The sequence below is a fragment of the Carassius auratus genome, chromosome 47 (genome assembly GCF_003368295.1).
Source record: "Carassius auratus strain Wakin chromosome 47, ASM336829v1, whole genome shotgun sequence".
Taxonomy (NCBI): domain Eukaryota; kingdom Metazoa; phylum Chordata; class Actinopteri; order Cypriniformes; family Cyprinidae; genus Carassius; species Carassius auratus.
Genome location: NC_039289.1, coordinates 3,914,549 through 3,937,315, shown reverse-complemented (window position 1 = coordinate 3,937,315; position 22,767 = coordinate 3,914,549). Strand labels below are relative to the sequence as shown.

Genomic DNA, 22,767 nt, shown 5'->3' with positions numbered 1-22,767 from the left:
GTCAGAGCTCAGTGAACAAAGGGATGGAAATGAGCCGATGTGACTAGGGATGGGAAAGAGGTTAAACTGCTTGCATTGAAAGCTATAAAGAGAAGAACAGAATGTATATGGTTGATCAGGGGATAGTTGTCACAAGGAGAAATTGTCATAAAAGATGGATCTCAATAATTTTAAGATTTTGAAACAAAATCCATTTAAAATAGAATTGACTGTGTAAAATGTACCAAAAATCTTGTTTATTTACAGATACCATTGTGACAACATGCCACACTATTAGTTCATTGGGTCTTCTGTGAGATATCTTTATAATTCTGGTCAAGAGGGGCGGAAATTTTTTATACATTTTTCACACATCAGCATTTAATACTTACGGCTGGAATTTTGAAAACCCTTAGCATGCACCATTAATTCATAATTCTGTGTTTATCCCAGAACAATGTGGGGTATTAACATTTATTAGTTTGAAGGTGTTTGAGATATTCCACTGGGTGTAATATATTTTGACAGTTTAATGTGCAACGATCATCTGGCATATATTGAAGTTACATTATGCAACCTGCAGGATAACTTTTATAATTATGGCTGTTTAAGCAGTGCTATGTAAAGCTTTTTTCTCATAAGCGGGGTAATTAATACTCCCTTTAGAATTACAACTCTTCACATTCAATTTGCATGAAAGTCTTCCGCGTTATTTGCATGCAATGAATGCATGTTTCCCTTGGCATAACTAACATGTTTACACACATATATTCATAGTCATTCAAATACACCCAGTTGTACACAAACATTCATATCGCATTTTCTTGGCATAAGTTATATTTGTGAGTATTTAATGAGGCCGGTGTAAAAGAGTTTTAAAGCTCCTTAGCAAATGTTGTTTTTACAGAGATGAAAAGACCAGCACACGTTTTAGTCTTGAGGGGGCTGAAGGATTGACAGTTACGAGAGTATCGCGTGGTTATGACACACTCAGTGGTCAGTGGTAAGTCAGTTGAGGAATTTGAAATCATCAATTTCAACCTTGAGTATAGGCACCAGGGAAAACATGTTTCTGTGAGGGCTTTAGGAATGAGAATTGACTATTGTAAAATTGGATGGACAATATTTGTAATCAATGAAACAGATTATTAAAGTTTTGTTCTGTGTGAATTTAATTGTCAGCAGTTTCTCCGTACAGAGGCAGTTTATAAAACGGATTAGCAAAAGACATTTAGAGACTCTATGGCACTAACTAAAGCATACCAGTGTAAATTTCCTTCACATTCTAGCGGATAACTTCAATGACCAATTAACTCACACGCACATACAAACATGTGCGTGCACACACACACATATAAACACCTTACTGTTTTGTTAAGCCACTGTAGCTTTGCTATGAATCTGTTTTATAAAAAAGGAAGCCAACTTTCTGCAAAAGAGTGACTTATAGAATGGTGGTGTTTAGATAATGGTAATCCAAAATGAATTCACAGAGGCACTATAAACTCTTAGTGAGTTACAAAGACTAATGGCTGTTCTACATTCTGGTCCATAATTATGCTGTCATTTATGCTTTCTTTTATAACAGTTTTGAGGCTTTATTGTTTAGTTGTACCAATAAGGTTTTACATAATCAAACATAGCCGAATTATAAAACTACTGCATTAAAGACAAAGTTTTAGAAATTTGACTACATAAGTGGTCTTCTAAATCTGATTTTGTTTATAATTAAAGCATGAAAAACATTAATTTCTCAATTTTCTCCCCCACCCTTTGTCTCTTGTACAGATCCAAAGACTGGCCTTCTGAAAACATTGCTCATCGGTTTGAAAAAGGAGCAGTCAAGAAGTGAAAGACCATGAGTTACAGCTGTGGCAAGCGACGCTATAAACCTATAACACGGACCACATAAAATGGGGACTATGTTTGCAATTATGGTCCCTGAACAGCTGTGACTGCCCTCAAGACACCTTTTCCCCCAAACCTGTGTCTTTGTAATCCTATTGGCCATCCATCTCCTGTGATCATTTTTCTTATTTTGAGCCCTAATCTCTTTTGTTTCCCACCTTGATCAAAACAAATCCAGTTTTTACTCCAAAATGGCTTGCAGTTTCAGCTTAACTTGTGCTTTTCCACCCTCCTTTCTCATCCTTTCTCTTCCTATTTGTCTCCTTCTCCATGTACCTTCTTTTGTGAGGGGTGACTGCTGGCTAATTGAGGGGGATAAAGGCTATGTGTGGCTGGCAATCTGCAGTCAGAATCAGCCTCCATATGAGACAATCCCACAGCACATTAATAACACTGTCCATGATTTAAGGCTGAATGAGAACAAGCTCAAAGCAATCTTCTTCATCTCCCTCAGCCGATTCACCAACCTCACTGACCTCAACCTCACCAAGAATGAAATCTCCTATATTGAGGATGGTGCGTTTGCGGGACAGGCCAATCTACAAGTCTTGCAGTTGGGATATAACAAGCTAACCAACCTCACCGAGGGGATGCTGCGAGGGCTAGGTCGAATGCAGTGCCTGTATCTGCAACATAACCTTATAGAGGTAATTGCAACCAATGCTTTCTGGGAGTGCCCAAGCCTTAGCAGTCTTGATCTTTCCTCTAACAAATTAGCAAAGCTGGATTCATCCACCTTCACCATTTTGGGAGGACGGCTAATAGTGTGCGAACTGGCTGGAAATCCTTTCCATTGTGGCTGTGACTTGTACGGCTTCCTTATCTGGCTAGAGGCATTTGACAATGTCACTCACACATATGACAGGCTCCAGTGTGAGACCCCAAAAGAACTTTTTGGTTACCCTCTCCTGAGTCCTAGAGGTAATCAAGGAAGAAATGCTCGTTCTATCCTGTCATCCATGTGTAAAGATGGAGTTATTGTTGGTGGAATAACTGCCCTGCCTCCTGACTTAGACTCTTCTGGGATGGGGATAGATATTTATGATCAGATGGGACCTTATCACCAGCCCACAGCTTCCTCAACCACAGACCCCACATACAGCCCCACCATTAAGTTGCAAACAGTCTCCCTCTCTTCTGCATCCCTCTTGGTTCAAATACCCAAGCCCTACAGTAAGATGTATATTCTAGTGCAGTACAATCACACCTATGTGTCAGATGTCATGAACTTAAAGAACAAGAAAGAGATTGTCAGACTAAACAATCTAAAGCCCCACACAAATTATACCTTTTGTGTTGCCTCCATTCGCAATTCCCAGCGATACAATCACACTTGTCTATATTTTGCAACTCGGGCTCCAGGGCCGGATGACTTGCGAGCAGCCCCTTCTACCACCACCCATTACATTATGACCATTCTAGGCTGCCTGTTTGGGATGGTCATTGTGTTGGGCTTGGTGTACTACTGCTTACGTAGGCGTCGAATGAATGAGGTAAAGGAAAAGTCTATTAGTGTTAAGAAAACTATTTTAGAGATGCGTTATGGGCCAGAAGCAGCTGCTGCAGCAGCCAAGGATCCTTCAACCTTGCAGAAACTCCATGACCAGTCCCTTCATCAACACCACCATGGGAAGTTGTCCCAATCAGCATCCTCCAGCTTGGGTGTCCTTCATAGTTCAGCCAACACCACCTCTTCTCGACTTTCTTCCCTTCCACAAGTGGAGAAGATGGCTACAGCTTTCTCAGAGGCCATGGTCACCAATAAAGGCAATTACATGGATGTAAGAACATCAGCAGGAGGAGAGGACAGAGTAAGAGATGGAGTTCTAACAGGGTCAGGGAATGAAATCACAAGGGATGAAAATAGGATTAATGGAGGAGATGACTCTGATGATGATGGCCAAGATTCAACATCGGAGATCTCAACTATTGCCAAGGAGGTGGACAAGGTAAATCAGATTATCAATAACTGCATAGATGCACTCAAACTAGACTCTGTAGCTGTTGTGGCAGCAGCTGCAGCCCCTGGAACTACAGTTGATAACACTGACTCTCCACCACCTCCTAGTGTCCCTTCATTAGCCAGGGGGCTAATTCCACTTTCCCCTACCATCACAGAGTCATGCCATATTATGTCGTCCCCTAAAATCCGTCCTCCACCCCCTGTTCCTCTTGTTTTGCCCCTTTCTGAGAGGCCCGGCATCAGTGGAGGTGGGTTTCTCTCCCCTCCCTACAGGGACCCACCCCCAGCTACAGCATCACGGCCGTTGCAAAGGCAACTCAGTGCAGATGCTGCAGTTGTTCCTATTAACTCTGTTAAAAATCGCTGCAGCGTTTCTTCCGGTGGATCTGTAAGAAGTGCTCGGGTCTTCAGTCTGGATGTCCCAGACACACGTAGCACAGAGCCATGCAAGTACCCTGAGAAAGGCAGCCCTGTTCGGTGCGGGGAGCCCCTGGAGAGGTTGCCCTTAATAGGTGTTCAGGGAGTCAGTAATGGCAGAGGAGATGGTGGCAGTGGGGGTGGAGGGGGAGCCGGTGGTGGCAGTGGTGGTTCGGGTGGGTGTGGTGTTGTGGTCGGAGGCGGGGGCAGCACAGCTCAGCAGCACCACTTGCAGGTGCACCCAGACTACCACTACTCAGAGCACCGACACTCCTTCCCCGCCCTCTACTATGAGGGTGCCACTGACTCCCCTGCCCAGAAAGTCTCCTTTCTAAAGCCTCTCACTCGCACCAAGAAGGACACTGCCTATTCACAGCTTTCTCCCCGCCACCACAATTACTCAGGGTATTCCTCTAGCCCTGAGTACTCCTCAGAGAGCTCTCTTAAAATCTGGGAGCGCTTCCGACCATACAAAAAAAGCCCCCGTGAAGAGGCCTACATAGCCGCTGGCCATGCTCTTCGAAAGAAAGTGCAGTTTGCAAAGGATGAGGATCTCCATGACATTCTGGATTACTGGAAGGGGGTGTCAGCACAGCAGAAACTGTGATGCTTGTTAGAGACACGACAGCAGGAGGAGAGGTTGTGGAGAAAAGAACCGATGACTCTTGAGACAGCTCGGCAGACTCCATCAGCAGGTGCTTTGGTCCCTATAGGCCACCACAGAGACAAGTGTTCTAAAAGAGACAAGATTAAGCAGGTGTTCCAAGCTCATTAAGTCATAGATAAGCAACCAACCAGAAATGCAGAGGAATGTGGCACTTAAAAAGGCATACAGTTTCAGTTTAGAATCCCTCCATATTACATTGTATACCACCTATGCTGTATTGCACTGTAGTTTGACAAGATAATAGTGTTAAATGAGGAATTTGTGGTTTTATTTTATAAATGCCTGAATATAATCTCTAGAGATGGTGGTAACTGATGCCTGTCAAGATGATTGTTTTACGATATTAATTAGTAAGTAATTAGTAAGTGAATTTCCCTTGGCTGAAGCCACAGGTCAAAACATGTATATCCTTTTCTCTCTCATTCCCTAATGTTTGCTCAAGCAAAGCATATTCATTGATTTGAGACACCTACACAAATTTTACACAGCATGTGTGGGACACAGTTATCAAACCAGAGGCAGTCATTTGGACATGCTTTATATTCAAGCAGTGTGGCAATTCGATAAAACACACAATGTTAATTCCTTTTTGGCATTCATTTGTAGCACAGCCAGCCCAACACATTTTTCCCTTCATATGTAGTCTTTTGACAGTTTTTATTCTAAGAATGGAAAGAGATAAATGAGGTTTTAGAATGGAAGCTCTATGTCTCAATTTGATTTTACAAGTGGCAGCTAGATATAGACCCAGTGCAGTAATAGGCTGAAATACACAAGGTTTACAGTTGTGTATTAAATATGGAGGCATGTTACACAAAGAGTTTGCTTTGTTTAGCCTGTTAGGAGGCAAAATGCCAAAGCTTAATCCAAATGACACACTTTTCTAAAAAAAAAAAAAAAAAAAAAAAGAAAAAAAAAAGATATACTAATTTGGAATTCCATGATGTGTTAAACATATAATTTCATAATTTCAAGGTCAACTTTTCAATGACCTATTAAGCTTATCACAGACACAAAAAACCTTGAACAGGCTTCAAATGTGTAAAATACGATATTTTATTTCATCATTGATTCCACAGATTTAGATACCATATTTGCGTTTCAATGATTACTCGGTCAGGTCTTCTTTCATTGAATAGTAAAGCAACTCTGCTGTTATTTTTCCTTATTGATCTGACCTTCTGTTTCCTGTTATAACCCACTTTCCTTGACCTAATGTCAGCTGTGGTCAAACTAGGGATGGTATGCAACAAATTCAATTATTTCCCATCTCATTTTTTAAGACCTTGTTATTGTCCTTGCATGGCTTTATAGGGAAAAATAATTAGCAATTTGCAGCATAGGAGTCAAGAGGTCACAGAGGTGCTAATATTATTAACACTGCCAGATTGGAGAAGTGATTGAAATTAATCTTGCGCTTTGCGGTCAGGTCATCACCCAGAATGCATCCCTGGAGTTTTGCTGGTTCGCCCATGGCAATGAAAGGCAAGCTAAAGCTCTTCTTCTTTAGAGCAATTTATTGGCTTAAAAAAAATATCCTCCAGCTCTTCAAAATAGGCCTCTGGGTTTTTAAATTTAAGGCAAGGGAATTTTTTGATGACAAACATTAGTTTTTGTTATTAACAGCATATGGTTCACATCCGCTGGTTTTTCGCAGCATTGACTGCAAACATTATTAGAATTCAACCTGAACATGGAAATTGATTTTCCTTTTACAGTCACATTTGGCCAGCGTTGAAACTTATGAACTCTCAGCATGCATCAATAATATGTCACATCATCCTTCAAGGTTCAAAATCAATGCTTGGTAATTGAGAATTGACACGGTCAAGTCAAAATACAGAGGTTTGCCTTTTGAGCCATTTTACTAAAGCCTCTCAGGGGGGATTCCAGATCGCACTCAATCACAGTCTATGAACTCAAGACAAGATGAATGTTTAGTAAATCATTACCCTGTTAAGAAAGAAGCTATATCAATTCTTCAGCTAATGTTTTGTTCTTGTTGCGTATGCCTGTATAGAATAGTGCAAGAAGATATGAATATCACTGACAAACGCAGACTCATAGCTAGAGCTTGCAACAAAATGACAAACCCACACATGCATATATTCCACCATCATTAACTTTCTTGAAATCTCATTTATTCCTATTTAAATCTCCAAAAGTTGTTTTCCCCCCACTATTTTTCTAAATTCAGTTAGGAGATGAGTTTTCTAAACAGCCTCAAGGCTTGCATTATTGCACTGTGGTTGGGAGATAACAAGCTAAGACAATTGGAGAGAAATTATTATGCTCTTGGAATGTTTTAAGTATAAGTACATTGTTGGCATCTGGAAATGACAGTTATTTTCGGTTTGATTTCCTGCTGATATGTTTTTGGAAACATATGTGCGTATGGTCTTAAAGATCTACAGTGTTGATCAGATGGGACTAATGGCTGACTGTGAAAACTGTGACAAACACAACCAACAAGAGAACAATCTATACTAACAATGGTTGCACACAATATACTGTATGTACAAGTAGTATTAGATTTCCAATGGGTATGTCCAGTGAAAAACAAAATCGCTGTATGTGTACACGTACATACAAACACACACACACACATATATACACAAAGGCATATGCAGACTCTACAATCTACACTTACTGTATACGTTTACAGACACATAGTCTTAAAAGTGCCCTCTTGGCACTAAAACAAAGAGTGAATTATTTTAAAGGATGGTGCCAAACATTTGTAACATTGTAACTGTTATTTATATGTCAAAGTAACATCATGTTATGATTGAAAGGTTGTTATATAGTTGGCATTTATTTAACGTGATTTTAAATTTCATATAACACTATATATTAACCTAATAGATTTATTTTTGTCCCCCAGAACGCCCTCCTGATCAGGTGTACTCGAGGCCAAAACCTAGATCCTTTTGCATAATTTTGATGCATATTGTTTTTTGATTGATTTCCAGTTATATTACTTAGCTTAATACATCCTAATGCTGTCCAAAATAATATAATTAATGGATAATTTACATCAGGGCTGTATTGATTTGCATAAAAAAAGACATTCTGCAAGTTTCCTAAGAGCTCAAGCTTTCTGTAACTCCCACAACATGGATGAGTAAAGTTCCCTTCTCTCCGTATGGTTTTCCAGAGAACTATAGTTTCAACAATTTCCGTCCTCCCACTAATAAAGTTTTAAGCAGCGGAAGACTTACGGCCCACAATTTTCTGGCCTCCTACCATATTGTCCGTGGAGATAGTAAGCCTTTCAAAACCAACCATTGTCCTCTGATACACTTGTCAAATTTAGTTGCATGTTCAGAGTGTGATGAAGCCTTTTTGCTCTTTTTTCCCCTCCCTTTTTTCCTGGTAATGTATTGTGCTAGCGATTTCTCTTTCATATCTCCATTCCTCATGCTCCAGCTGAGCGTTCGAGCGTATGCCCCTGAAGCCTTGATGAAATGAATTTGGTGTGCGGTTAGAAAACACAGAAAGGATTTCTTGTTTTAATGAGCTGTATGCACTTTTGGCTGCTTTAATCAGGCCAAACCCCCTCAAGACCCCTGATTAGACATCAGAACGAGGAATAAAATGTCATTCACACTCTCCATGGCACCACTCTGGGTTTAATGCAAAAAGACTTGAATCGCAGAGCATACCCAACTCCCTTATCTCGAGATGGGTATTAACTCAGCAGGTTAACCGAGACCTCAGAGAAGAACCCACTGTGGCTGAATTTGCATGCCTTTCAGTCAAACATTTTTAGAGTAATATGTGAACCGAGCCTGGGGAAGAGAGCAAATTTATTTAAGTGATGGATTGGCATGTGTTTTAACTATAGCTTCAGTAATAAGTTCAGGTTTGATGTAGATTGCCAATTAAGTTTATTCACTTTTATGGGAGCTTTGCATAATTTAGATTTTTGTTTTTTTTTCAGGTTTGCAAACTGCCTCGTTTGAACTTTCGCGAACTTGTAGTGAACTTTTTTGGTGCATGATTCATCTTCATGTTATTCCAAAGAAAAATAAAAATGTATCTTTTCGTAAAAGGTAATAACTTGTTTTCCATGACTTTCCTTTTCAGCAGATGTTATTACCTGTTGTTTAACATTATCCCACTATTTTATTTAATTAATTTTCTCTTTTTTTGTAGGAAATGCATCCCTTTAGAAACTTTCCTAGTAGCTAATTCAGCAATTTTGTTAATGCAAGTTAATGTAAGACAAGTTTACAGCAAAATATCAAGTAAAGGTGCTTTACAAAATGGATTCCACAAAGAAACTTTAACATCTGAAGAACCTATATGTTTCACAAAAAGTTATTTATGTCGAAAGAAGGTTCTCAGGGAAAAAAATAGATGATTTTTTAAAAAGCGCTTTTGACTGATTGTTTCTTTCTGGAACCAAAAGTGGTTCTTCTATGCCATCACAGTGAACAACCTTTTGAAGCACCTTTGTTTTTAAGACTGTAGATTTAAAGAAGAACCACTGCGATACGTGGAGATGCTCTTGAGGTTGAACTTGACCTTCAGGTTCTACATCCAAATCCAAAAGTCTCCTCAAAAGTAACGTTTCAATAGGTCAGGCTCCATTTTCTGGTATGTATCACCCACCTTTTCCAATTCAGACAATTCTCAGTACATATAGCATTGACTGAATGTCCTGTTACACCAAATTAGAGAAATAAAATGGGTTTTGAATGCTGTTTCATGTTGATTTTATATAAGAATTGAGTTGGCACAGTCTACAACAGCCTTAAGACACTCTAAAGTCTAACTTTAAAGTTTCAATAGCAAACATTACAGGTAAATTCCACTTAACATATCCACACTTCCTGTAAGGCAGGCAGTGTCTAGAGGTATGATAGGAAGACAATGCAGCCGCCATTCATATTGTGATGGGTCAAGCTAAGGTTGAGGGCTACAACTGAGCAAACAGGGAAAAAGACACAAGACCACAGATATTTTTGAGGGAATACAGACAAAAAAAGTTAAAACGCCAAAGATGTGGCTCAAGGCACGACTCAACTGGATTCATTTTTAATGCGCCTCAAACTTCCCTAGATCTCGTAAGTCCTGTCAGGTTGCGAAAAGTTCTGTTATATATAATTTAAATGGCTATGTACTGTATATGTGCTCTTGCGCACCAGTTTTGAGGAAAAGGTCTACAGGGGGTCTTTTGGAAATGGCGTTTGTAATGCTTTTCCCTCTAAGAAGGGATTTAATTACCCTTATATGCCAAAGCCCAGGGATTGCTGCTTTTTATCACGCTGTGAAAAGATTAAAATATCCCTCAATAGGTTTTCATTTCTGCCTGTTTTGTTATTAGCCGTCAAGACCGGTAGACTGCTAGATAAATACATTAGTTTATAGCATCTCAGCTTTGTTGAGAAAATCAATTTGTTCAATTTTATATTTGCACCTCCTTGGAGTAATAATAAATATGGTTTATTCTGCAGGTTGCATTGATCAGTCCGGATAGGCAACAATATTGTCCAAAGGCACATTTGACCTCTCTCATGTGTTAGATGCATCAATTTCTTGTTTAACAAGGCAATCAATCTTTTCATGATTACGATAGGGATATCTGATTTTTTTTTATTAATACAATTTGAAAACACCTCACAGCATTTTCCGACCCCTCTGAGGTTTGTGAGCCACAGGCGATGTGGATATTTCATTCAGAGTTGAGTGAAATTCTTCGCAAGGAACCCCAGATATGCAGCATATACGCAACGCTAAAAGAGACTTGTTTTTCACTCATATCCTGTTGTATGTGCACAATACTGCTATCCACGATCACTAAATTGAGGGCCTCTGGTTATCACAACGTGAATGACTTTTATATATAAGTTCAATGTATGAGTTTGAGAAAAAGTGATAAATGTGAAAAAGAGTAGGTAGAAATTCAAAAAGCCGTTTGTTTTGACCTCCGGGCGTGACGTTCCATTTAGAAACATGCAAAGTGGATGCGCCACACTAGAGTGACTGAGAAAACAGAATAAAAAGAGGAAACACAATGGGATATTCGCTCAAGAAGGAAGAGGAGGAAAACACAAATCCTCTTACAGTGAGGGACATGGTTTTGCTCTTTGATTTTCCTCTCACTTTAAAAGTCAGCTTGAAACGGCATTTGCAAACCGTTACTAGTGTTGTGGGACAGGTTTTTAAGTGAAACAGGATATTCAATGAAATCAGAATATGGTGTGGCATGTGATTTTATCCATTGGGACTTGTTTGAATAGTGTAAATTGTCTCCATCTCAAAGGTGGTTAGAGGGGAGGGGTTGAAAAATAACAGGACTTGAATGGCAGATGAAGAGGAAGGTTATTTCGATATATGTTGATGAAAGATTACAAAGGCAAATTTGTTTGTTTTCTTTTGGAATAACATGAACTGATGAAATGTTCATAAGACCAGGAACATGGTAAATTAAATGATCTATTTGGATTTCGTGTTGATTTCCTGCTGAGAGAGCAGATATTTAAAACTATGCGTTGCATAAAAAGCTAATTGTGGTTACAAGTGCGTTTTTTCTTCAACATTCATAATTATAATAAATGTTTCAGTAATGTTATAAAACAGCATATTCAAATGATTTCTGCAGAATCAAGTGATACTAAAGACTGAAAATTCAACCATCACTGCAATAAAATACACTGGAATCATTATTTTATTTTCCAATGTTACTGTTTTTGCTGTATTTTTGATCAAATAAATGCAGTCTAGCTTAAGAGATCTAGCGACCCCAAACCTTTGAACGGTAGTGTATGTTAATAACCTTTCATGTAAATGGTTGCAATTTCATTTGGAATGCGTTGGGTGTATAAACCACCCATGTGCAGCTGTGCTTCAATTGCTTTGCCCTTTGTGCTGGTTTTCCTTTCTCTGACCTCTTTCGTGTTTAGTTCGGTTTAATAACTTATTTTATTTTGAGTTGAGCTGATGAATTCAGACAGGGCTATAAGGGTATGCGCTAATGCAGACTCAAGGACGGCTCTGCTGCTGTCAGTACATAGTAGATAAGACCTCTAAATGGGGCCTTTTATGTCCACTATTTCTAAAACCCTGCTGATGGTTTAGTGCTACTCCATATTGTAAGTAATGAATTCAAAATGGACCCTATTTACTTTTTAAAAAATGGTCATGCTAATATCTTCAATGAACCACTATGAACCTCTTTAGAGATTACTATCAGAGTCATTAGCTCGCTTATGTCAAATAGTCAAATTAGCAAGATATTCTCAATGTTACTCTAATGGAGATAGATGGCCTGTCTGATTTCAACAATTCAGAGCCTTTTAGCTGATAATACATTTAAAAAATATATTCTAAACATACAGGATCCCCTTCATCTCCATTAACTGCTAACAATACTGCTTAATTTTAATTCAAACTATATAGGGTATTTCTTGCTAACTTTTGTTTTAGCTGTGTCTTTTTCTCTCAGCATTTGGCTGAAAAAGCATTCCCAAATGAAGAGGATAATCCAGATCTAGTTGGCCTAGTTGGAGCTTTCAACCGGCCCGTTTTATCGTTCCGACCCAATTTCAAAAGCTTTTATGGTTGGGGAATCAGGCATAGAAGAAGCTAGCGCTATATAAGCTAGCCTAGCCATGGTGGTGCTATCAGTTTCCAGTAATATAATTTAATTAGGTTTAAAATTAGCAGCTAACAAGCTGCTAACAAAGCACTTATTATCATGCTGAAGATCTGTAGATAGAGATGTTTGTTGCCTGATAGTTTTGAGGATTAGCATGCTAGCTTATGAAATGTGTAGTTTGTTTATTTTGTGTGTGGCATGGTTTCACATATGGTAAGTGAGGGATTAGCAATAGGTTCTCGTTTGACGGTCATCTGAAGAGAGGGTGATTTTACATAGCAGCCTGTTTTCAGACTCTTGCCGTGTAACGTGTCTAATTCCAACGAGTCTACAGCCAGCATTTGGGATCTTGTGCTCTCTGCATGCATTATATGCTGGAGATAATAATCTCGAGGTTAGCGCTGCACAGCGATCTGTTGGTGCCAGCCTGAAATGTGCTGTAAGTTAACAGATACCGTATGATGTATTTTCCCATTTTCACCTTTTTGGTTGGCTTTGTGATTTGATTGATGTGATATTGCAAATTCCATCTCTTACTTTATCTTAAACACTGAAAGTTAATTTAAAAAAAGCAGTACTGTATTTCCAGACTAAAGGCCAATGGTTGCTTGTAGTTGTTGCCTAGAGCTGATCAGGAGTGCGTTTTGGGAATCTGGCATTTTAAAATAATCATCTAGACTATGAACAATATTAGGATTGATTTATGTGTTTTGTGTATTGTCGTTTTATTAATTAATTAATTTACAGTATGTCTATGTGCGCTGATCAAGTTTACAATGTTTAGGTCACCTGAATGGAATCACTTATTGAAATGAAGGAAATGCGAAACATCTGTGAATTTTGTAAAGAGTCAATGACTGTTTTTCTACCAAGCTTGTTCTATATATCATTTTTTTTGGGTGGGACCGGAGTGTATTTGGGGAGGTTTTTTTTTTTTTTTTTAATGGTCGGGGTCGTGCAATGATCTGTAATTAAGATGACTGAAAATATAGACTGAAAAAAAAAAACACATGAAAATGAAATAAAGTGTTATATTTGCATGATTTCCTGTATTTTCGATGAGCCTAAAATTTATCGTTGTGTATATTGAGTGGATGTATATGTATATTGAGTGAATGTATGATGTTTTTTTTTCTGTGATGTTTTGTCATTTTATTTTTGTCTTACTTTTTTTAAGGCATTGCTTCCACTGCCGTCACATTAAAACTTATTTACATGTATAATGGATTCAACTGCCGCAGTAAATGAATCAATCCCTTGATGAAACAATAGGTCATATCATTATCAAATGTGACCATTAGTTCCTGTGTACTCTTAATTTTCTTTGGCCTTCATCATACAACTTGGCTCGAACTAATCTAATGTTTTCATTCAGTACTAGCAGGGTTAATTGACATGCCTCCCTGTTTAAAAAGATGAGCATCCATTGGTCAGAAAGGCCAACCGTTGAGAATGCCAACATCAAACTATTCGTGTTTGCGAAATAATCCTATTATTAATAAATACCAACTCACCCCCTCAGTGTTTGACCCAGGAATTTAGAAATCGCTTTAGCATCTCACTTAATTGAATTAAGTTAATTTAATTTTACATACTTAATTAAATGCAAATATAGTGGTGAACTTGACGAGGGTCCTATGGTAAAATGGTTTCGGTGTCACCTTGGTTGTTTGTTGTCTCCAGTGGAATTTCCAACCCATTTCATTGACATAGTCGAGTGTTGGTTCAAATTTTTACCTGATGTTTGTCTACTAATGTACTTAATTAACTCAACTTAGCAAGATGTTAAAATAGAGACTTTAGGACACATTCAAGAGCTTTACATGAATACAGTGAAGTTTACCTGGCACCTTTCTAGGTTCCTATTGTGCTGAAGTCTTTGTAGATCAATGTTTTAACAGCATTGATTAATCTTCTCTCCTAGTTATTGATCTTCAGACATCCCAGAAGACTTTTCTTCAACTGCTTTCTTAAAATAGGTGCATTATGAACACATCCTTGAACTGTCAAAACAAATCCTTAAAGGATAGCTTGTCATCTCATTTGACTCCTTGTCGAGGAAAATTGACAAACTCTTCTGACAGCTGAACTTTTCTGGGAAACCTTTCCAAAAATCCTCTGATGACTTAATTGTGAGATACTCATGTATAATTCACAGACTAAACTGGGAGTTGGAAGTCTGAAAATGACTTGCTCAGAGACTATGATGGCCCAAATTCAATCCGTCAGACAAATAAACTCCACCAGCCACAATCGATTGGACACATTCTTGCTTCAACCCATGTGGGATGGCACAAATAGCATATCTGCTGTTTCAAAAGTCAATTAGACCCCTTGGCAGTCTTTGAGTGTTGTAGAATTGTGTTTCCATTACATCAGTATATTTGATTTGAGATTTGCGTTCAACATCAAAAATCTGCTGTTACAATGATTTTGATTAATTGGGTTCCACATCAAAATGTCACCGTTGGCCTCTTGGTACACCTCTACTTAAAAGTGCTGTACGTAAGTTTTGGACTCTGCTAAAGCATAAAAATACCAAATATGTTCGAAGATAAGAAACAGGGCAAGTTAACATACTTGTTTATATGAAAAAAACAATCCTACAGTCAGTTATTCTCCTTTGAAAATGTTCCGGGCCAAGAATGTTGGTCTTTGTTTTGGTTTGTGAAACCCGCCCACTGCCATTTACACAATTGTATTTCGGCACACCAGTTTGCCAGTTGGCGGAAAACACATCGTATTTCATTTCATTCATCGTCAAAGTGTGCTTGTTCCTGTTGGTGTCATCAATCTGGCAACCTGCGTGTGCTTCAAGTCTGAGGAGGAGGGGCCAAGTGAAAAAAATCCATTTCTAATATTTTTAATTTGGACTCTTATACCTAGTTCAACCACTCGGTGTCAATCCTACATACAGCACCTTTAATTAACCCCCGTCCCCAAGAGGACACGATGTTGGACAAGAGGTCATAGGTTATGTTTGCTCTTTCACACCTCAATACGATGAAGGGGAGATTGATTTCCGATCCATGTATGAAACATTCCTCCCTCTGCATAGATCCATAAATAGGTAACTCAGTTGAACACTGGTCCATTGTTTGATGTGACATTCATTGCTCTTTTTTTATTGTTTCATTCCTTTTTTTTCCCCTGTTGATTCTCATTCTTTGTCTCTCAATTTCTGTACAAAAGATCTATTTCTATATTTGCAATAAATTTATATAAAAAAGGACAAATTTGTGTGTAGTTCTATTCTACTGCATGCTCACGTACTGTCTTTGTTGGCCTTGTTGGGGGAAGTTGCTTTTAAAAGTAATACATTGCAATATTGCATTACTCCCTAAAAAAAGTAACTGACTATGTTAGTTACTGGGCTTACTTGTTTGTTTTTAATATAAAAAGTTATATTTCAGGCAAATGTAAAAACCCTTTCAAACCGAAAGTGAATTGGATAAGCCTCAGGCTGAAGGAAATTTAAATTCACATCTGTACAGTAGAGGACGCAATGAGGGCGTCATGTGCTGCCATTTTGGATTGCATGAAGAATAGGATGCAGGAGAAGAAAGTTCAACAGTCTTCAGCAAATAATCAAACAACTGAAACACAAACGTTATGTTCATCCAAAGTCATTTTCACTTATTATTATAGATAAATAAGATCATCGTATGTCAGCAGCAAAGTCACTGTTAATAAAATGGGATTAAGTATATAAAGGATATTTGTGTTATTGCAGTTCACATTTCGAGGAATACAGAATTTGTTTTTGTGAAAGCAAGATAAGTAAATGCATGTTCACATTTAGTCTAGAACTACATTAACCATCATGTTTACACAGTATACACACAGCACCTCTGCATTTACTCCCTATTTCTCTCAATATGGGTACAGGAGATTTATTAGTAAATAGGAAAAAAGTAACACATTGCTTTACTAGTTACTTGAATCTGATTATTAGTAACTCAATTTACTTGGAATATACTACCCTCAACACATGCCTTATTGATTCAAAGTTGTGCAGAGCAGGATTCCTTTAATCAGTGCTCCCAGACCAAATCCATCTTGTTAATCATCTGTTTATTGTTAATTAGTTGTCTCTCTATCATTCTGTCTATCTTCTATATATTCTCTATATGTATTTTTTGCAATTGCAATTCTGGATTTTTTTATATAAATTAAATCATTATTTTGTTTTTAAACGAGGTCTTAATTTAATTATTGAATTACTGCCACTGTGATTTAATGTTTTAATGTATTTCATTTGCAGGCATAGCACATATTGATATGCAGTTAAATGGGATTAATTTGTACCATGGGATTATTTTGACACAGAACCCTGAGCTTGGGTTGCAACCAATGAATCTACTGAGGAAGTACCATTTTCTCCCATCTTGACTGAGCCTGAAGAGTGTGAGTATAAAAGCGAGAGACTGAGTGATGACTGACTCAGCTAATGCGTTGTCAGTGTTTTTCGATGACTAAAATGAGGTAATGGCAAAACAACTTACACTTTTACAAACAAACACACACACTCGCTGAAACTATAAGCAGATAGACAAGAGCAGGAAGCCAACTGTTCATAACGCACATACCCAGAACACACCCATAAACAAACACAATTTAGCACTGTGCGCAGTCTGTGACAACTGTGTAGCAGTTCAAACAAGCAAACAGCGCCGTGTTTATCTTGTTACAGTATGTTGGCCCAGTAATTAATTTGGCTCCATAATTTGTCCTGTTTGTACTAACCTACTTGCAAGTTTACATCAACGTTTTACACCGGGACAGGAGGTTTGAGACTAATTCACATGCTGTGTTTATTTGGAGTGCCGCAGCAATCCCAAACCTGACCATGCATGTCCACTGGGATGAAGACCAGTGGCCGTTTTTTTATTGTTTCTTTATGGAAGCTTACAGCAGCAGCAGGGCATTGTGGGTCTGACAGAGGGGCAGAGGAAATGTAATGGAACTTCCTTTAGTCTGGGCTTAGAACTTGCTTTTCTCTTTTCTCTTCACTGGATTGAATACCGAGAGCATTATATTGTGCTCAAACTGCTGATGTATGGAGCCGTGTGAACTGTTATGGTGTGTGTCGAGGTAGAGGGTTGGATCGATAGAGGTGTGGGGAGAGATGTGGTTCTCATACAGCACCCCTGCTCAATAATTTAAGGGTCAAGCAGGGTGTTTATGTCTGCTCGTAGCATAATGGACTCGCACTGCGTCTCGTCCCCATTCCTAATTCATTTCCCGCTCATGGCATGTCAGGAACTGCAATGAATGGTATGACTGCGCTCCCCCTTGCCCTCAAGACCTTGATGGGCTATTCTGAGGTCTTTTCCTGTTCCTCCAATCAATGAAACATACTGATCCGGTTTAATCAGGAGTATGGGTGGAATTGTAATCATCGGATGGTGTTTAATTCCAAGCATGCAGGTTTTTGTCTTTTGATGGAAATATTTTCTAATGCAATCAACTGTTGAAGTTCTGTGAAGAAACAGCCACATTAAGAGAACATAAAGCAGGTTCATTTACTTTGACATTTTGGACAGACTGTCTGTAAGGCTCCTCAAAATCACCCTACTGATTTCTTAATTTCTCTCTTCTCTATATTAAAAAGCACTTCGGTCTGATTGCTCAGATATGAACAGCTACAGTACACATAGGGCTTGGTCAATCTGACGATCCAGAATTACAGATTACCAAAATTCATAGTCCTTCTCTATTCCACAGAATGGCTGTGATGTTATCCACATTTTCTCTGATGTCATTGAATCGCTTCTGTAGAATGCCTTTTGGTTTGAACATCTGAAAATATACGGCATGGTCACCAAATCTGACAACATTGCTACAGGTTACAAAATCTTCATGTCTTTAATGTGAGCCAAATTCCTTCTGGTGATCTCTAATCTCTTCTGTATCATAGCATAGAAAGTATTTATGTCTAATGTTTAACAGCTGCAGATTTAAAGCAGGGTCACTCAATCTGGCAGGTTACCGTTATGTTACCCTAATATGTTTCACACAGAATGGTTTCAATGTTACCTAAACTCACTCTAGTGGTGTCTAATCTCTTCTGTTTCATACTAAAGCAAAACAGCTGCACATTAACAGCAGGGTCACTATACTTCACAAGACAAGCATTACAGATAAGAGAAATCTGTTACCCTTCTTTAATTTGCACTAAATGGCTATAATGTTTCCTAAATTAATTCTGGTGATGTCTAAACTTCTTTAAAAAAAAAAAAAAAAAAAAAAAACATGTTCAGTCAGTAATTGTTGGCTGGATTACCATCTTTCTCTTTCTATTTTCATTGCCTGTTTTCCCATGTTGACTTTTACTGATGTTCTGAGATGTTCAGTGTCATGAGGTGAACTCTACTTCCTTTTGTAGACAACCTTGCTTTGTAGTACTTTATAAATGTGGTCCTGTTAACTTCCTGAAGGCAATGTTGATCTTAAAGACTGTTTTCCTTCCAAGCTATTGTATTTCAGAGGGGAACACTGCAAATATGGTCTAGCAGAGCTGAAAATTGCTGAAAACTTGCTATTGAGATGGTATTCCGTTTCTCATTCACAAACAAACAATTACCCATCATCCCCTGCTGCAGCTCCCTGTAGGTGGGAAACCCTCTTCCTTTCGATATTTTAGCAACAATATCGTACGTGAGTTGGAAGTGATAGTCCTCTGTGCGGTACACTAGCTCGCATTTTTTTGGACAATGGTAATTGTGAATCTGCATTTCTCCTGCAAACAAACCAAGGCTCATGTGAAATGAAATGAAATGCTTGGTTGAGTACTACGGAAAGTAAATGATAGGACAAATCAAAGCCTTTTAATCATGTCTAAATTTATAGACAGCTTTAGTATTTAAAGCACATTGTTACTACAGCACGCTGCAAATAAATCCATTAACTGAGGCATTTCACAAATCATATAATTGGTGATCCTGTACCTCACGAAAATGCATTTTTATGACACATCCTTGTTTAACCGACAAACAAAATCTTAAAGCGAGTCAATGATTCATTTATGTTTCATTAGCTCTGTTTATCTTCTCTTGGAGTGTTTGAGATTTATTCGCATCATGAATGCGGTGCATTGTCACCCCTGCCGTTCAACTCGTCATTACATTTCTACCGATGTTTAATGAGTTAAATAATATGTAATTTTCATTATATATATATATATATATATATATATATATATATATATATATATATATATATATATATATATATATATATATATATGCAGCAATTTTCCAGCAATTTATATCAACATGCAAATTTTTCCAAATCAAAAATGTTTTTAAAGTGTGTGTGTGTTGGGGGGGATGGGTCTTTTTAAAGTTCGCAACAACCCCAAGCTCAGTTTCTTTATGAGTTGAAAAGAGCCAAAGCATATGCACCTTTATCTAATCAATTACAGTGATGCATAATCAAGTCCAAAACTGTCCCGGTTCAGTAAGCAGGAGTACTAATTACAACACAAAAATACCCGGCAGTCATTTTCATTTCAGAAGAGAATCAAATTAAGTCTAAAGGGATGAGAAACACAAGAGAAGAAAAACACAACAGGGACTTCTTCAGGAAAGATCTGTGTGTCACTTTATCCTCTGACACTGTTTAATTAGTCTTTATAGGTTTCGAACGGAGAAAGATATGGCTGTCCATTTTACACCTTGGCATTTCACCGTATGATTTGCATACACAAGCCATTTTACTTGCATAATGTGATATTAAAACTGAACTTTATTTATGAGGAATTGATTTGATAGTGAAAAGTTGCTGTTATGTACCAGGATCAGTTGATTACCTACTTCCAAGGAGGCGTTTTCACCATGGATGCCAAACGTCAAGAGCATCTCAATGGATCCCAACGGTAACTCAAAACTGTTGAGTGCATTTCAGAGCATTTCTGGTTTGGTTTGAAAGTATTTGTTCTCCATTTGTTCACTTTAAATGAACTGAACTAAAAGAAACGCAACCCTCTTTCATTCCCAAATCGGAACCTTTTGCATTCACAGTAAATGTGAAATTAAAAGAGAGTTGATTTTGAATCGACAGATGTTTGTTCCTCTGCCAATTCAGTAGAAAATAAGCACAGCTCGAAACTTCCAAGATCTGTACTCTGAAAAATCATTGATTAACTTTTAAGAATATCTGTACTGTAACCCCATTATTATTTTTTATCATCTTCATTGAAGGTTTTTGTCTTTCACATCCTTAATTTTTATTGCATACATAATATTGATATAAGTCAACCCCCCAAAAGCAAAATTACCACAGTAAAACCCTGGACTTGGTTTTTATTATGCTTTAAATGGCTCAGTAAGATTACATGAAGCTGGTACTGTAAGGAAGGTTTTTTATTTTTTATTTTATTTTGCACATCCACAGTACTGAACTAACACTGTTTTTAATGAGAGCCACAGGCTTTCACCTTTCGACCCTCTTTAATGGGTTCATGCTTTCCTGGGAATAATCCTCAAACACCATAAGCCCCAAATTAAAGTTGTTCAGAAATTCTCACAGTGTGTCAAAGGTTCAATTCACCTCAATGAAGGAAGTTCCAGTGTTTCTATCCTCGAAATAAAGACGTCAAAGTAATTAATCCTCTCCAAATTCCTGTATGAACAACATTGAAGTAGGGTTGACCAGGGCATGTACCACATTTAGTCTGTAATATATTATGTTTATTTTAGTTTCATTTAATATAGTTTTGGTTATCGCATGGTCATTCCATAAGTAAATATGCCAGATTCTGATTATTTTGGTTGCGAAGTATATTTATATTAATTATTGAAAGCCATTTAAATTACAACATATTTTTTGCTAAAACAGAGCTGATAAACATATGTGAAGAGATGTAAATGTGTGCTTTTGATGCTAACCGTACATTATCTTTAATTACACACTTACGGCAAGCCTAGACAGATTTTCCCATCTACCACACGGTAATACTGAAATATTTAGGAACTGGAACGTCACACAGTAAATATAATTACATACTAGTTTTGCATATGCAAATGAGCCTCTACAGTCACATACATATTCGTATCTGTGAAGAGTTGCTAGTTGCTAAACTTTGATTTTAAGTCACAATTGTAGTATAGTTATGTGGTTTCCAACCTGGTTTTGGCCTAGTTTTACTGCACTGCATGCATCCTTCATGATAAACACAATCCCAGAATGCTTTGCAACAAACTTGGTGAATAAAACACGATGAAGGATAACGTGAAGTACATGACAATTCAATACTGGAGAAACGTGTGAGAAAAGTTAAATCTACTACAAACTGAATGTTTTATTTTAATGCTTTTCACAGAATCAGACTGTTAGCTTAGCAACATGCTAACAGCATACTGTCGAATCTCCTTAGTCAGGGTTTGTCCTGCTGAAACAAACATAATTAACAAGCCTGTATGGTTTTCTGCTTTTTGCGCTTTTTAGTTTAATTATGTTCTGGTGCCTATAGAAAGCATTCCAAAACAGGTTCCATTATGCCTAGGATACTTGCTAATAAGGCAGCTGCCTATGTAGCAGCTTGGAACAATGTGACTGATTCTACTTGCTCACTACAGATTTGTCAATGAGTCCGCAAGTGGTGCTTTGGTAATGAGATTCTTTATGAATGCAAGGCCTGGACTAACCTCATTAGTGAGTTTTAAGCCTTTTCTCTTTTTTCGGTTTGGTCTCAACAGGTAGCTGGAAAGAGTCTCTGAACTAGGAAGGTGTTGACGTAGGTTCTCAGTGGGGATTGGAAGGGTCTGTAGGAAGCCACAGAGTTGTTGCTGTTGAGATGCAGACAAAATATAGCATTAATTACTGATGTCTGGGTGCCAATATATCAGGAGGTTTTCTCATTGAGGCAGACTCATCATGAATCATGAATAATGAACCAGCTATGGGAAAACTCAACAATTCAGCCATTCTCTGAGAAAGGAGGAAAGAGAAAGAATAGCGAGATTTAAGGAGGTTACGATGTTCAGATGTGTTTTTCAGAGGGGGTTGTATGAGCGTTACTGCATGACTGTCTTCTATGGAATACAAAAGTTGAGATTTAGATAAATGATCATCATGTTGCATTTTACTCATAAAAATCACAAACAGGAGCCTGCCGACTTCTGAATGATGACAGAATTCAATTTTTTTTGGTAATTTGCCACTTTTTTCTTACATTAGTGACTTGTTCCTCATAGTTCCAACTCATTATTGGAAGTTTTTTTC

The 22,767-nt window shown here is 37.9% G+C and overlaps 1 protein-coding gene across 2 annotated transcripts in view; it reads left to right on the top strand.

The window, feature by feature from the left end:
- The window catches only part of LOC113064820 (protein phosphatase 1 regulatory subunit 29-like), a 100,550-nt gene extending 84,832 nt beyond the window's left edge, over positions 1–15,718 (top strand). For both annotated transcript variants that reach the window (XM_026235768.1, XM_026235766.1), the window contains one exon: positions 1,768–15,718. In XM_026235768.1, the coding sequence (XP_026091553.1) occupies positions 2,079–4,874 (2,796 nt within the window). In that variant the 5' untranslated portion in view covers positions 1,768–2,078 and the 3' untranslated portion in view covers positions 4,875–15,718. The remainder of the gene's footprint in view (positions 1–1,767) is intronic.
- Positions 15,719–22,767: the final 7,049 nt, after the last annotated feature.